General features: G+C 38.4%; 1 protein-coding gene across 1 annotated transcript; it reads right to left on the reverse strand.

Moving 5' to 3' along the window:
* Positions 1–218: 218 nt before the first annotated feature.
* Positions 219–10,628, reverse strand: Rab9b (RAB9B, member RAS oncogene family). Its single transcript, NM_176971.3, has 3 exons — positions 10,465–10,628; positions 4,852–4,923; positions 219–3,763 (listed from the first exon to the last, which is right to left on the reverse strand). Exon 3 carries the CDS (start codon positions 3,719–3,721, stop codon positions 3,116–3,118), a length of 606 nt encoding a protein of 201 aa, NP_795945.1. The 5' UTR covers positions 3,722–3,763; positions 4,852–4,923; positions 10,465–10,628; the 3' UTR covers positions 219–3,115.
* Between the last annotated feature and the right edge of the window lie 3,815 nt (positions 10,629–14,443).

Genomic DNA, 14,443 nt, shown 5'->3' on the forward strand with positions numbered 1-14,443 from the left:
AAAATAAAAGGAATATCTAACTTTAAATCTTTTGAGTTTGTTTCTCAGTCACTACTGCAAGAAAATTGGGACTGCCATTGGAGTATCACATAAAAAATGATCCAGAGACCACATCAAGTACCATCTAAGTGAGGAGCTTGACTGACAGGTATATCTATTATACTGACAAACTGTGCAAAAGAAAAAAAGGAGAGAAATGAAACCCCATAACCATTGTATGCTGGTTATTCAAAATGCACTTTTTATTTACTTTGACACAGATGATTTTTAAACAACTGGAACAAAATATCTTATCCACATTTTTTGAGATTTTTAGCAGCACCTGCAACAAGAGGATGGTGGAATACCTCAGAATAAAGTAGAGATGGCCAAGGCAGGCACAAAGACACCTGAAATTCATCAATCCGCTGAAGACATATGGAATCTGAAGCCCCTTGAAAGTCAATACATGGCAATAAACTAAATAAATATTTTATATGATATTTTAATGGACTATTGAAAACCAGTATACTTCTAATTAGAAATACATTGATCCCAAACATCTAGTGTTCATTAAAAACACCTATTGAAAATATTTCATTGCACATTCTAGATATACAGTCTATTTCTGAACACATATGCACAGTTCTTGGTACCAAGGATAGCAGCTTTTGGTGTTTTTAAATCTTACCCAAACTATGTCAACACCCACTGAGTGTTACTCACTAAAATGCCACTGTTTTGTCACATATTGTTAAGTGCTTGATATTGTGAAGTAATTTGGTAGAAAAAAAAGTATGGCTAAGAAGAAAGGGGCTTCGATATGCCTGCTAATAAAATGAACACTTGTCTCAATGGACAGCATGTCTATGAACTGAATCCTCACATACTTTTATTTTTACTCACATGACCACATGCCACTCTACAGAGACAAATACTTTGTGTGAGCTGATGGAGATCTTTATGAAGGCCTGAGATCTACAGATAGAAACTATTATAAGCAGAGTGCAAGTAGAAAGAGAAGGCCCCAGGTCTCATGCACTTAAAAAATAATTACCATTTATTAGTTCTGACGTACAGATTTTCACCCTAACATGATTGTAGCAAAATGACTGTAGAACATTGAAACCAGTGTGGCTGGCTATAGGCATAGGCAAGATAGGAACCAATATTTAAGAGTTGTGGGGTCCCAGTTCTGGCTTTGACTTCTGGCATCTAAATTAATTGGACAATAGGGTCAGGACTATACAATAATTAGAAATATTGAGTAAGTCTGAGTTGAAATAAATACTGTCCTACTTTTGTCTATGTGGCCAAAAGTACCAGAGTTCTTAAAGCACGTAAGGTCCCACATGTAAGGCTGATTCCATGTGTGGCTACAATGGAGAATTCTAGGCTGTATTCCTGTGAATGCTCCCACCCAATCCCAGGCCTAAATCTCTTTGGAGGGCCTTAACTAATTAACTGTCCCTCTTTACATTGGTTCATACATGTTTTAAAGCACAGATTAAAATCCATGCAGATCAACCAATTTAAAAAAAAAAAGAAACAGATGACACACTCAGAATATAGTATATACAATTGGCAGTCATGGTATTCAAAAATTGTCAAACCATTTTTGGTATGAACATTGTACCTTTGGGATATATTTTTAAATAATAGTTGCTGTTAAAGGCTAATCCCAGAATGGCTTGAGGATTTTTGAAGGCCCTCTCTATGGTCTTAACCTTTACTTTCATGTAAGTCCAACCAGGACATGGCACTGACATAGTTTATATTCAGAACGAAAGCATGAAGAAACCTTATACCAAACATGTAGCCAGTTCAGTAATTCTTTTTAACAAATAGTCAGCCAGTGACTACTTTTATTGGGAGGGAGTTCACAATTAAGGCAATCTATTCCACATTTGAACAAATTTAATTACGAGAAATTCATCCTAACACAAAGTTTAAAAAAAAAAAAACCTGCTCTTTTGCCAGTTTTAATGTCCTAGTTTGGCCAGCTGAACATCTGGTGGGACATTCTAAGAATCAGATCCTTCTGAGATCTGAGATCTGAGATCTAACAAACAACTGAGTTAAGGAACCTGTGAGAAAAGCCCATTACTCTCCAATCCTTTCTGAGGCCTTCTGCATGAGCCAGCATGGTGAATTATAGGACTGTGTAAAATGTAGGCAGAGAGCACTGCACCCGAAGCCACATACTAAGCAGCATCACTAAATTGATAAGTTGTCAAGGAAGCAACATCTCTATGCAGCAGCAGTAGACTTAATGAAGGAAAAGCAGGCCAACCATGTATTTGCAAATGTGGTTGGCATATTTAAGCGTAATCCATTCACTAGTGTCCTGTGACTCACATGGATTAGAACCAACCTCCAGTGTCATTAGAGTAATTCTTATAGAAATGATTTTTCTTAAGTTCATAAGAGAGTAAACCATACGTAAGGATTTGAACATGTCAGTGTGTTTTTATACATCTATATTCTTAATCACCACCACCTTTTTCTAATACATGTTTAGAAATTCTTGCTTCCATTATTTTCTGTAACACAGCTCAGAATCCTAATTTTCCCTTTGGTAGAAATGACATAAACTACTTGGCAAGAGTTGGTGGCCTTTGCTAGCTGGTTAATGGAACACTTTAAGCTCTTTCACTCCTTCATGCGGCTGGGTTCTAGGTTTAAACTGTGATTAAAAATACTTAAATCTCTCAGGACTAAAACTTTCTGATATGTCCTGAGCCACACAAGAAGGGAAAATAGCAGGAATTACGCAAAATACACTTGGCTCAATAAAGCTTTTTAAAAAACCGCTTTACAACTTCAATTTGAAAGGTTCTGTTTCAAAAACAGAACATTATCTTTTACTTTCATGTGTGTGTGTGTGTGTGTGTGTGTGTGTGTGTGTATGTGTGTGTGTATGCAATCACGTGCGTGCACGTACTTTCATGTATGTGTCTGTGTGTACCTGTGTGTATGCAATTGCCTGTGTGAGCATGCTTTCATGTACGTGTGTGTGTGTGTGTGCATGTGTGTGTGTGTGTATGTGTGTGTGTGTTCATACTACCAAAGAGCACAGTCGTTTTTACACAACAGACTGACCAACTTATTGCACACTTGTCAAGAGTCCCTACCTCTAACAACAAGAAGAACTTGCTTTGGAGCCACTGTTCAAATCAATGGTGTGACCTAACATACAATGTTCCAGCTGTTCCTCTACAGCTAACACCTGCCTAACAGCTTCTTCAAAGGCCACTGTCACATTAGTATCATCTTTGGCACTTGTTTCTAGATAAGGGTAATTTCCATTCTCCATGCACCAGGCTTGTGCCTCCTCAGTCGTTACTTGCCTATCCTCTTTGTCTACCTTGTTACCCAGAACCACAAAGGGGAAATGATCTGGGTCCTTTACATCTGCATAGTAGATGAACTCTTTTTGCCAGTTACCAAGGTTCTCAAAGCTCTGCCGGTCATCCACACTGAAGGTTAGCAGGCAGCAGTCGGCTCCCCTGTAGAATGGTGTTCTAAGGCTCTTGAAACGTTCCTGCCCCGCAGTGTCCCAGATCTGGAGGGTCACAAAGCGTCCATCTACCTCCAGATCTCGATTTAAGAACTCTACCCCTATCGTGTGAAAAGCCTGGGAGTCGAACTTGTTGGTTACATAACGGTTCATAAGTGAGCTTTTCCCAACTCCTCCATCACCCAAGAGGATGACCTTTAAGAGAAGGGATTTCCCACTCATGTTGCAGCACCAAACAGGGAGAAGTCTGCAAACAAAAAAAACCTGCAAATACATAAACAGGTAGGAAGGAAAATTGTTAAACTCAAAACAAATCAACTTCATAGCAAATGTCCCTGAATTATGAAGCCCCTGACAATGTACTTACATAATCATTACTTGACTTAAAACACAGACAGAAAACCCTTTTAGTAAAATGGGGGGAAAGTGTTCTTTTTTATGAGGAGGTGTCTTACCTGGGCAAGGAAAGGCTGAATGCCATGAGCAAACCAGCTAGTGGATGGCTCCACAATTTGTTCAGTTCTGACACTATTCTAGGTGAGGGAGCCTAGAACAGGTATGCCACTCAAATATATGGCCATATTGGCTTCCAGTTTGGACAGTTCCAAATGGGATGCAAACATGAAACTTACTTGAGATGTTTGCTTCTGAGGGACCTGGGTGTTATTAAAAGGTATATAAGCTGTATTCTTGATTTTGTCAATTGAGATCTGGGTCCCATTTAGAGCAGACCCAAGAATATGGAAAAGAGAAGAAGTTCAACAATGTTCTCTAAACAGTTACTCCCATTATGCTTGTATTGTGATGGATGGTCTAATAAATGGATCTTCTATAACGTTTCTTCACTTACAATTACAGTTAAGCTTCTAACAGTTGACTAATATCAATGTAACAGGCATTTTTCAAAAGAGGATATTATAGACATTTGAATTTAAGTTTAATTACCACAAAACCAACAATATGAAAATTCATGATGAAATCTAAACACCGGGAATCACAAAGTACTTCTCTTGTCACCTACCCAACATATTTATACATGGCTACATAAATTACATGTTAAAATAAAATATTCTGTTAAGTACTGCCTGCCACACTAGGTCTATAGTGGAAGCTCAACAATGATGATATTAATCTGGTAATATTTATGCAAGGGCCTCAAAAGAAGGAAACCTAAACTGATCAAACAAGTGTGTGCAGAAGCGATTCAGAAAACACACACATTTAAACGGTAATCGAAAACCATAATAGTCCTTAAAATTATTTTGAAAAGTATTCTAATTATAAATATTCACTTTTAGCAGGTGAAAATGTAGAATATCAAAATTCATAGCATAATCTCATGATATACCTACCTAGTTAGGTTTCTTTTCACAATTTCAACCTTCTCCTTTGTCCTTTCTGTTGCTTTATATTTTATTAGGATTCTAAAAAACAGAATGAGAAGCAGATTTTTAATAATCTGTAATACAATAAAATAAGTCTTTAGGGAAAACTCCATTCAGGAAGAAGCTCCATAGCAATCTCAAGTTCCCCGTGGAGAATTCTTCTCCTCAACACTTTCAAGAGTTCACAATGTTGCAGGCAGGTATTTAATGTGATCAAAATAACTTTATTACCTATACTTCAACTTACCCTAATTAGTTTGTATTTTGGGCGATTTTCAAAAAAATTGTTTGTGTTGTCATTCTGCTGAATTCTCTATTCAAAGTAAAAGTAAATCAAAGAAAGTAGGTGACATTCCAAGAAGTGAAGTTTGGAAGAATGAAAGCAGAGGAATTTCAGGTAAATTGGAGATTACTGTTTCTATCAACATTCCCATCTCAAAAACTCCCCGGCCACTCAGCAATGTGCCTCAAGGCTGTCTTCAATTGATTCCACATAATAGAAGAAAGTATTACTGTTTATAGACTTACAGTGCGCTTTCTTAGCTAACCATTTTATTGATTATTTGATGTTATCTGTCTTGAACACAAGGTTTTTGTTTGATTGGGTTTTTTATTTGAGACAAAGTCTCTCCGTTCAGCCCAAGATGTTCTAGAGCTCGCTGTGTAGCTTGAGATGGCCTTGGACCCCTGATTTCTCTGCCACAACCCTCCTGAGTGATGGAGGTTGCAAGTATTCACAATCATTACTGAACACAAGTTTTAACATTTAGCTGTCCTTACTAAAACACATACATTTGGTTAACATTAATACTAAATTTTGGCATATCTTAATGAAGCAAAACTAGAATAGTGATCCAAAAAGACAAATAATTCCTATGCTTGTTAAGTATGCTTTCTTGTAGCGGAATGAAGAGGCTGTTTTAATATGTTACTTTGTTTGGCAAAGCTACTCAGGTGTTTGTTATCTAAATCAGTAACTAAAATGTAAGCAATGTCTCCTAAGTTAGTAAGCTTTATCCCACTCCTTAGGCTAAATCTACTCTATAGAATCTTAAATGTTCCACCTTTCTCCTGCTTGGTTTTTGTCCACATTTCTCTGCTTTCAAACTTCTGTCTTTAGAACTAGCTTAAGTGGCAACTATTTCTTGAAATGATGGTGAAACAGATGCGTTAGCACATTTTGTCATTCCCCTTTTTGCTTATGTTTTCTTTTGATATGCCTGGGAGGGACATAGGGCCTCACTGGGCGGGAAAAGTCCTCAACCACTGAGATACGTTCCCACTTCATACTTCATTTTTAATACTAGTCCATAATATAATTTTATAGTTCAAAACTCTTCAACTCTCATTTTTAAAAGCAAGAGAAGGAAGTACACATTTAGGTAATCTCTAGATGACTGGTATTAATGGTACCTAGAAAATAGGTGTTAACATCATTAAATAACTCACTACCCCAGCTGTGGATAAACTCAATAGATGGGTTAAAACAGTAGATTTGGAAACAATGCCCACCTCCAGGAATAATGATTAATATTAATGACAATTTGAGAATTCTCTAGTTGGTAATATGAACTTGTAACTGTAGGTAAATAAACTATATGCTGTGGGGGAAAAAGTAAAGGAGAGTCTTCCTGGCTGCTATACCATGTATTTGTTTGATGAAGATATTAGTTCCTCCTTGATCTTTAATGTGTAGCAATGCCTGGTTCCCTAACAATTTTTAAGCATCTGCATAGACTCTCGAGAGTGCTGAAAGGAACTTCAGGTCTAATCCTTCTACTGATGTTTGAGAAAGCATTGGATGCTTACCGTATGTCCTCGTCATCATCAAGGTGATCCTTTGTATCGGGACTCTCAACCTTCCCAGTGCTGCAGCCCTTTAATACAGTTCCTCCTGCTGTGCTGATCCCCCCAACCATAAATTTATTTTCGCTGCTACTTCCTGAATGTATTTTTTTGCTGTTATAAATCATAATGTAAACATCTGATATACAGGATATTTTATATGCAACATTGTGAAAGAGGTTTTTTTGACCTCCCCCAACAAAGGGGTCATGACTTACAGGTTGAGAACCGCTCCTGCATATCTTCCCCCACCATTGTTAATACACATTTATTGCTAAAGGTAGAATGATACACAGTTCTGGTTGGTCTCCTTGCCTTCAGTCACTAAATCCTGATGACTTGGCCCCAAATACCAATTTCTACTCCTCTATTTCCACCTCTATTTTTAAAATTGGAATCTTGCTGTGCTGGCCAGGCTGGTGTCAGATTTATGGTCTCAAGAAATTTATCCTTTTTTCTAATCCATGCTTCAGAGTAGGCAGGATCACAGGCATTTATCATTATGCATAGTTCTGTTTCCCTTTAGCCACCATCTTATTGTATCTAAGTTATGTGAGCCTTTTAGATTTTCTGTTCCTACCTCTGGTTTCTCTCCACCCAATCTATTTTGTAAAGTTTTAGCACTGAACACCCAATATATATAGACTTCTTTGGAAAAGTTTAAGACAAGGATTTGCCCATAAGGGATTTACAAATAAACATCTAAGCTTCAATCTCACTACAGGGACTGAGGATAGAATCCACTGGTCTAATGTGTATGAGATTCTGGGTTGGATTCTCAGGAGAGTTCTATTTCACACTAGAGAGAGTAGGATAACTACTGCTCAGCACAATTGATTATATATTTTTAAAATAATCAGAGGAGGAGGTACCTCAATTAATTGGTAGAGTATTTGAATGCCCTGAGTTTGACCCAGAACACCATATAAAACCAGACATGGTGGTAGATATGTATCACTGTAGCACTTTGGTAATGGACTGGAGAAGATCAGAGGTTCAAGATCGTACTCAGCTAGAGGAGTTCAAGGCTATTCTGGAGTACTTAAGGACTTGCAGGAAGAGTGAGTGCTTGACAGGTATGGGAAGGAGATGAGAGTACTAAAGGTGAGAATAACCACAATGCATTACATACCCATATAGAATTGTCAATAATCAAATTTAACAAAAAATATTTAGACATTTTAAAAAGGAAAATACAATTTTTCCATTGGGTCCTTTATAGGAAAAAAAAAACCCAGATTATGAAAGTCCCCAATATATAGAAATCAGTAAGACTTAAGGAAATGGAAGCATTTATTTATTACCCTTTGATCATTGCATATTTGTATCAAATGATCATATTGTACCCCACAAACATGTCTACATTTTATGTCTCAATAAAAACCTCTCATTATTTGCAGTTGATATTATCTCACTGTTTGATGTTAACAGACTTCTTTTTTTAATCTGTCTTTCATGCACAACTAATTTAAAATTTTTGAATAGTGAGTTATCTGCTTGTGTATGTTTTTGAAGCCTTTTCAACAGGTGGTACCAGAATCCATCATAAAAATAAGCAATAAGTATTTACGATTTAATAGATTAAATAGATACCCCCAAATTAATGTCTTGGAATTTATGCCAACAATCGATCCATGATCCTGTAAGATATCCAAATGTAATCACATATAATGTAACCAAAAATACAAATTATTAACTCATTTGGATCCTTTTCCAGACAGTACTTAACAGAAACCCCACCTGTTGAAAGTCAATGGAAGATTTTCAGTTTCCTTTTTGTTATACTCACATTTTAAAATAAATATATATTTCTAACCTTATCTCCATTCCTACCAAAATCAAAGAGGAAAAACAATGATATCTATTTTGTTTTCAGTGGATGCTGTCATCCCTGTTATTTTTGAAGATGAAGATGATATATGTCAGTACATATTCAAACAGAATTGAACCAGCACAGTACAAAAATCAATGAATTCAACTTCCCTTCCCCAGGAAATGCCAAATTTGATCCAATATGAAAAGAAAAAAAGCATTAAGCAGTGAGAAGGATTTTTGATAACAACAAAAATATCTAACACGAAGGCAAAATTCAGTATGGCTCCCATATCAGACTAGACCTGAACAAAATATTCTTTTTCTTTTCTTTTCTTTTCTTTTCTTTTCTTTTCTTTTCTTTTCTTTTCTTTTCTTTTCTTTTCTTTTTATTTTCCTTTTTTTTTTTAAACCCCGGTACTGGGAATCAAACTCTGGGCACTGTGCATCAAATACTCTACCACTAAGCTACATTTCCAGCCCTTGGACCACAATATTTACTCCTAAATATCTGGCTTTGATTCAAATATTATCTTGAATAATAAGATGTATTGGAAATTCATATAACCAATATTCCTAGTTCTTTATCTTTCAGTGCACTTGAAACCTTTTGAATCAGCTATGTTCGCACCCATACAGGCTTATTAAAATTACTGTATTTAGTGGGGGGTGCTTGAGATTGGGAGCAGAGGCAATAAAATAAAGCTTGAACCTTTTAAAATAACACATGTTATTGTGGTTATGGAGAGGGGAAAAAAAAAGACACTCGAGCAAATTGGCAGCATCCGTTCAGTTTCCATGGTGTGGAATGATGCTCACAGTCAGTAGCACAGATTGTTCGGGAGTAAGTCTTTACAGGGGTGTGTACTGCAGGGCTTGATGGGGGAAGAAAGGGGGACTAGACAATGGATTAGAGTGGCCTTGATGGAAGTCTACACAGAGGAGAGGACATTGCTGGAGCTGTGAGCAAAGCCCATCTTGTGGAGACATGCTGGTTGGGGCTATTTAGTTTACTGTCTAATGCTGAAAAAATATTCAGAAATACTGCACTAAAGAAATGGGTGTGGCTTTCTTTAATGTATGTAAAAATCAACACAAGAAATAATTGATCTTCAAGACCCTCTAATTTAAAAGATGTAGGTTGCTTCTCATACAACCTGATGCTGGGAAGGATTTACAGCGGCGGGGAAGCCCTGTGACGCACTCAATTTACTTCGCAGAGCTCAGTTACCAGCTACACCCATGCTCCAAAGTCTAGATGCCATAGTTGTCATGCCACCAAAATGCTATTTCTAACTTCATGCTTGCATTTATATCATATATGCAACGAAGCGTTCAATGTGGAAATTCATGTCTAATATTTCACTCTTTGTAACATTTCTGAGCCAATAAGCCCAAAGACACACTTGATAAGAACTTGGCACTGTCCCCAGGCCACGTCTTCCTTAATAGGCTGCCTGAAAGTAAAGGTTTTCAGGACACTAATTTTTTAAAAAATGTCTTTAGGAAACCAGGAATGTTTGGCATCTTTACGTCAGGAACACTGTTTTAATACTGGGAGCTTAAGAGTGAAATATCACGCATAGTCCCAACTACCTCAGACCTAGGTCCTCTCACCTCATCCTCAGCTCCTAAAGCCATTCTGCGGCGCATGCTCAGTGAACCACACCCGCTCCCCACGGAGCCCTGCGCCTCTCTGCCCGGTCTGGCAGCCACTCTAGATTACTCAGCAACGCCCCCCTCCACCATCACCTACCCAGGACTATAACCTCAGCAGCTTCTAGGCCCCTTTACTGAGGTGCCAGTCGCACCAGTGATGACCTAAACTGTCCTTTCTCCCTCCTCCCACAGGCCCCCCACCTCCTGGCCTCCCAGGTCTGCCAGCCTTAGCCCCCTCTTAAAGCCCACTCGCAGACACCTTACCCAACACAATGGGGAGGAGAGAGGACAGGGTTACAGACGCCAGGCAGGTCAGCTCTGCGTGCCTCTAGCCTGGCTCCTCGGCGACCGGGTCACGGCTCGCGCTGCCACCTCGTCCTCAGTGGGGCAGCAAGTGCAGCTTGGACCTCGGTGGCCTGACAGCTGCTGCTCGCTCCCGCTGCTGCTGCCGCCGCGCAGCGTCTCGAGCCCGCGCCCGCCAGGGGAGGGGGCGGGGCCCGCGCCGCCTCCTAGTGCCCCCTTCTCTGCGCAGGGGACCCACTGCAGCCGCCTCTTGCTGCCTCTTGTAAAGATGGTGCCCTGGCTGACTTGCTCTTCCTTAGTGCTCCTTGTCCAACTTGAATCTCCCTGTCTTTCTTCCCCTCCCAATTGATTAGAAGTCACAGTGACAATGGCCCTTTGAATAATTGCTCTGGCAGCTTAGCTTCTCTTCTGCCTAGGGCCTAAAGGCTCAGGTAGAGCTAGCTATAGCTTCATTTCCCCCAATGACTCTTCTATTTACCTCATGTACCAAAGAACCAACCAACCTTCGTTCCTTCCTTCCTTTTTTCCTTCCTTCCTTCCTTCCTTCCTTCCTTCCTTCCTTCCTTCCTTCCTTCCTTCCTTTTTTCCTTCCTTCCTTCCTCCCTCCCTCCCTCCCTCCCTCCCTCCCTCCCTCCCTCCCTCCCTTCCTTCTTCTCTTCCTTCCTTCCTTCTTCTCTTCCTTCCTTCCTTTCTTTTTTTTTCTTTTTTGTATCTGCTTGTTCTGTTTTTACGCCAAGAGTTTAATATATCCACATTCTTCTACAGGAAAGCACAGGATCACAACACATTAGTAGGCCCTGTTGGTGCCCATTGCTCAAGAATTTCTCATGATACTCCAAAAGGAAAGATTGGTATGTAACTCAGACACAGAAAACACATAGCCCTGTATGCCTCCTTAGCAATTACTGTTCTAGAGAATCTCAGACAGCAGTACTGGAGGTTCCAGGAACTGCTACTAGGGTAAAATTCAATATTCCAATTATGGCCAGCCGCCAAACTAGTTCCTCCTGACCTTTGGTGGCCCTCTGGTGTCCTCATCTAGTTTGTGATTACCCCTCACCCCTACGCACGCTCATGCATGTGCGCACGCGCGCGCGCGTGCGCGCACACACACACACACACACACACACACACACACACACACACACACACACCTTTCCACCCTCATAACTAAAGGAAAGCAAATCTCTTGAAGTACTTTAGCCTGCACTTTATCTATTTCTCAGCGACATTCATGCCTCTCTGCTCTCTGAACAGCCATGTGTATATGGCACTGCCCCCTCCCACCATATGTTCCTCACACACACCATCCTTCCATCTATACCACTCTCCCTCTATCTTCTCACAAGGCAAAATAACCAGTCTCAGCAAGGCTCCACTTAAATGCCACTTTGCAGGAGAGTCTTTCTCCATAATCCCATAAGACTCAATTTATCTCCTATACTTTTTGTAGCTTGCTGTGCTTTTGTTTCTCATCAAAATCATGTATATGTAATTATATATATTTAATGCATACGTACTTGGTTACAAGTGTCTACCCCTACTGAACTATATATACAGCACTATGGTTTCAGATGCTATGTTTAAGTTCACAACTGTAGTTCCCCTCCAAATCTAGATGCATATTATGCACTAACTTTATTTATCAAATATGAATGAATAAACTATGTGTCATAAAAATTGTTGATATTTTAAAATAAATGGATCAAGTGGAATCCCTTGCATGGTTTAAACCCACCTCATTTCTCTCACAGACACACTATAATACTCTTGAGGTAAAAGAAGATATACACCATCTCTTAAAGTAACTTTTACTAGTTCTAAACTTCAACAAAAGAAAATATTTTGCATGACCCTTGTACAGCTTGATTCGTCCTTCAACGATTCACATGTTGAAGCTTCGTCCCCAGCATGGTAGTATTATGGTTGTGAGAAGGGATAGAGCCTGCTGGAATGTCATTAGGTCCTGAGGGATCTACTCTCAGGGATGGATTAATGATGATCTCACAAAATAGAATAGTCTCTAAGAAGTAAGCTAACTGTGATGATAGTGAGATGCTAAAAATAAAACAAAGTAAGGATACACCAAGTACTTGTCTCCTGTGTGTCCATTTTTGCTTCCTCATCATGTTGTTTTCCATTCAGTAACCTGTCATCAAGGTACTGGTGACATTCCATTTGGATCCTCTAGCCTCTATAATGGTTCATTAAAATAAGCATCTTGCGTCTTCACAAGTTTCACAGTCTCAGGTATTTTAGTATAGTAGTACAAAATGGAGTAAGGTCCAAATATTTGTATGTGCATATTTAATTTATATGAATAATATTTGTTATTAAATTTTTAACTAATAAGGTTATAAACTTTATGTTTACTATATATTATTTTATATATGCATTATAAAACATACACTAAAAACACTACAACATAGAAATTGTGAGGTGAGAGGAAATATATTGATGTTACAATGTTTATTTCTGTACCATAATAAAATGTTTTGTGAGCAGCTCTAAATTAAATGTCTTCAGTAAAGTCTCATTATAATAATCTGTATTTGTTTGTTCTTTGCCAAGAGATGCTGTTTTCTGACAGATTTTAACAGGCTTCAAGAATCTCTCAAACATACATATGAGTATTAAATGTTTTCTTATTTCTAGGCTTGCATAGCTAGCCCTGTAGTCAAGATCTCATGACTGATAAAGATATTACACTGTTAGAGAATGCTGGAAACACTAGAGGTTAACAAAACCTTGCTAATAATCCAGAGATTTCTAAATGTAAATTCTATACTATGAACATTTACATAGCTCTTATAAGAAACAAATAAGTAAAATTTCATGACCTTAAACTAGGCACTGAATTCTTAGATATGATAGCAATGACAAGAGACAGTTTGACTCCTTCACAATGAAAGAAATAAAGGTTTATGCTTCAGAAGAGAGTATCAAAGTTCTCTGTGATAGACACCTCCACAATACAGTGACTGATTTGTACAGCTCGCTAACACAAAATTTAAACAGTATGTTTGCTGATTGCTTTGTATCCCATAACATTGCTTCAATTCTCTAATTTGTAAGTGTGGTAAATAGTAATATTGTGCTAATCGTGGGAATTTATCTGTATACAAAAATGTATCTAGGACTTTAGTAAGTAATCAAGGAATGTTAGTGCTATTAACATCACAGAAATATCTTGGACATTAAATTTACCTATGCTTTTGGAAAACTAATACACTATCAAGAGGCTGGGGAGATAGCTCATCATAGGGTGCATGACATGGAAGCACGAGGGCCTGGACTCAGATTCCCAGCATCCGTGTACAATGCAGGGCACAGACCATGGCAGTGTGCATATGTAACCCTAGTAGTGGAGGTCAGAAACAAGCACTTCGCTGGAATTCATTGACCAGTGAGCCCAGTCAGTCTATTAACTCCAGGTTTAGCAAGAGATCCTGTTTCAAAAAATAACATGTAAAGCAACCAAGAAATCACTTCAAGTCAACCTCTGTCCTTAACATACATGTGTTGTGAACACACTCACATGAACAAATGCCTGCATGACATACACACACACTGCAATGATGATAATGATAATGATAATGATAATGATAATGATAATGATAATGATAATAATAATAATAATAATAATAATAATAATAATAAATGGAATCTGCTAAGCATGGTAGCCCATGTCTTTAATCCTAGCATTTGGGAGGCAGGAGCAGATGGACCTCTATGAGCTATAAGTCAGCCTGGCAGATGTACATAACGATTTCCAGGCCAGATAAGGTTATATAGGGAGATCTGTCTCAAAACAGACACCTCGAAATTTTCAAAAATAAATGAATAAAAACGAGCAGGTAATCTGAGTATTCTTTTACCAAAAAGATATATAAATATAGTGAATATATATAGAAAATTCTTGGCATTATGGATCATCAAG

Source organism: Mus musculus, chromosome X, assembly GCF_000001635.26.
Source record: "Mus musculus strain C57BL/6J chromosome X, GRCm38.p6 C57BL/6J".
Lineage (NCBI taxonomy): Eukaryota > Metazoa > Chordata > Mammalia > Rodentia > Muridae > Mus > Mus musculus.

Excerpts from the sequence above, each read along its gene's own strand:
- Rab9b (NM_176971.3), bottom strand. The coding sequence starts at position 3,721 with ATGAGTGGGAAATCCCTTCTCTTAAAGGTCATCCTCTTGGGTGATGGA.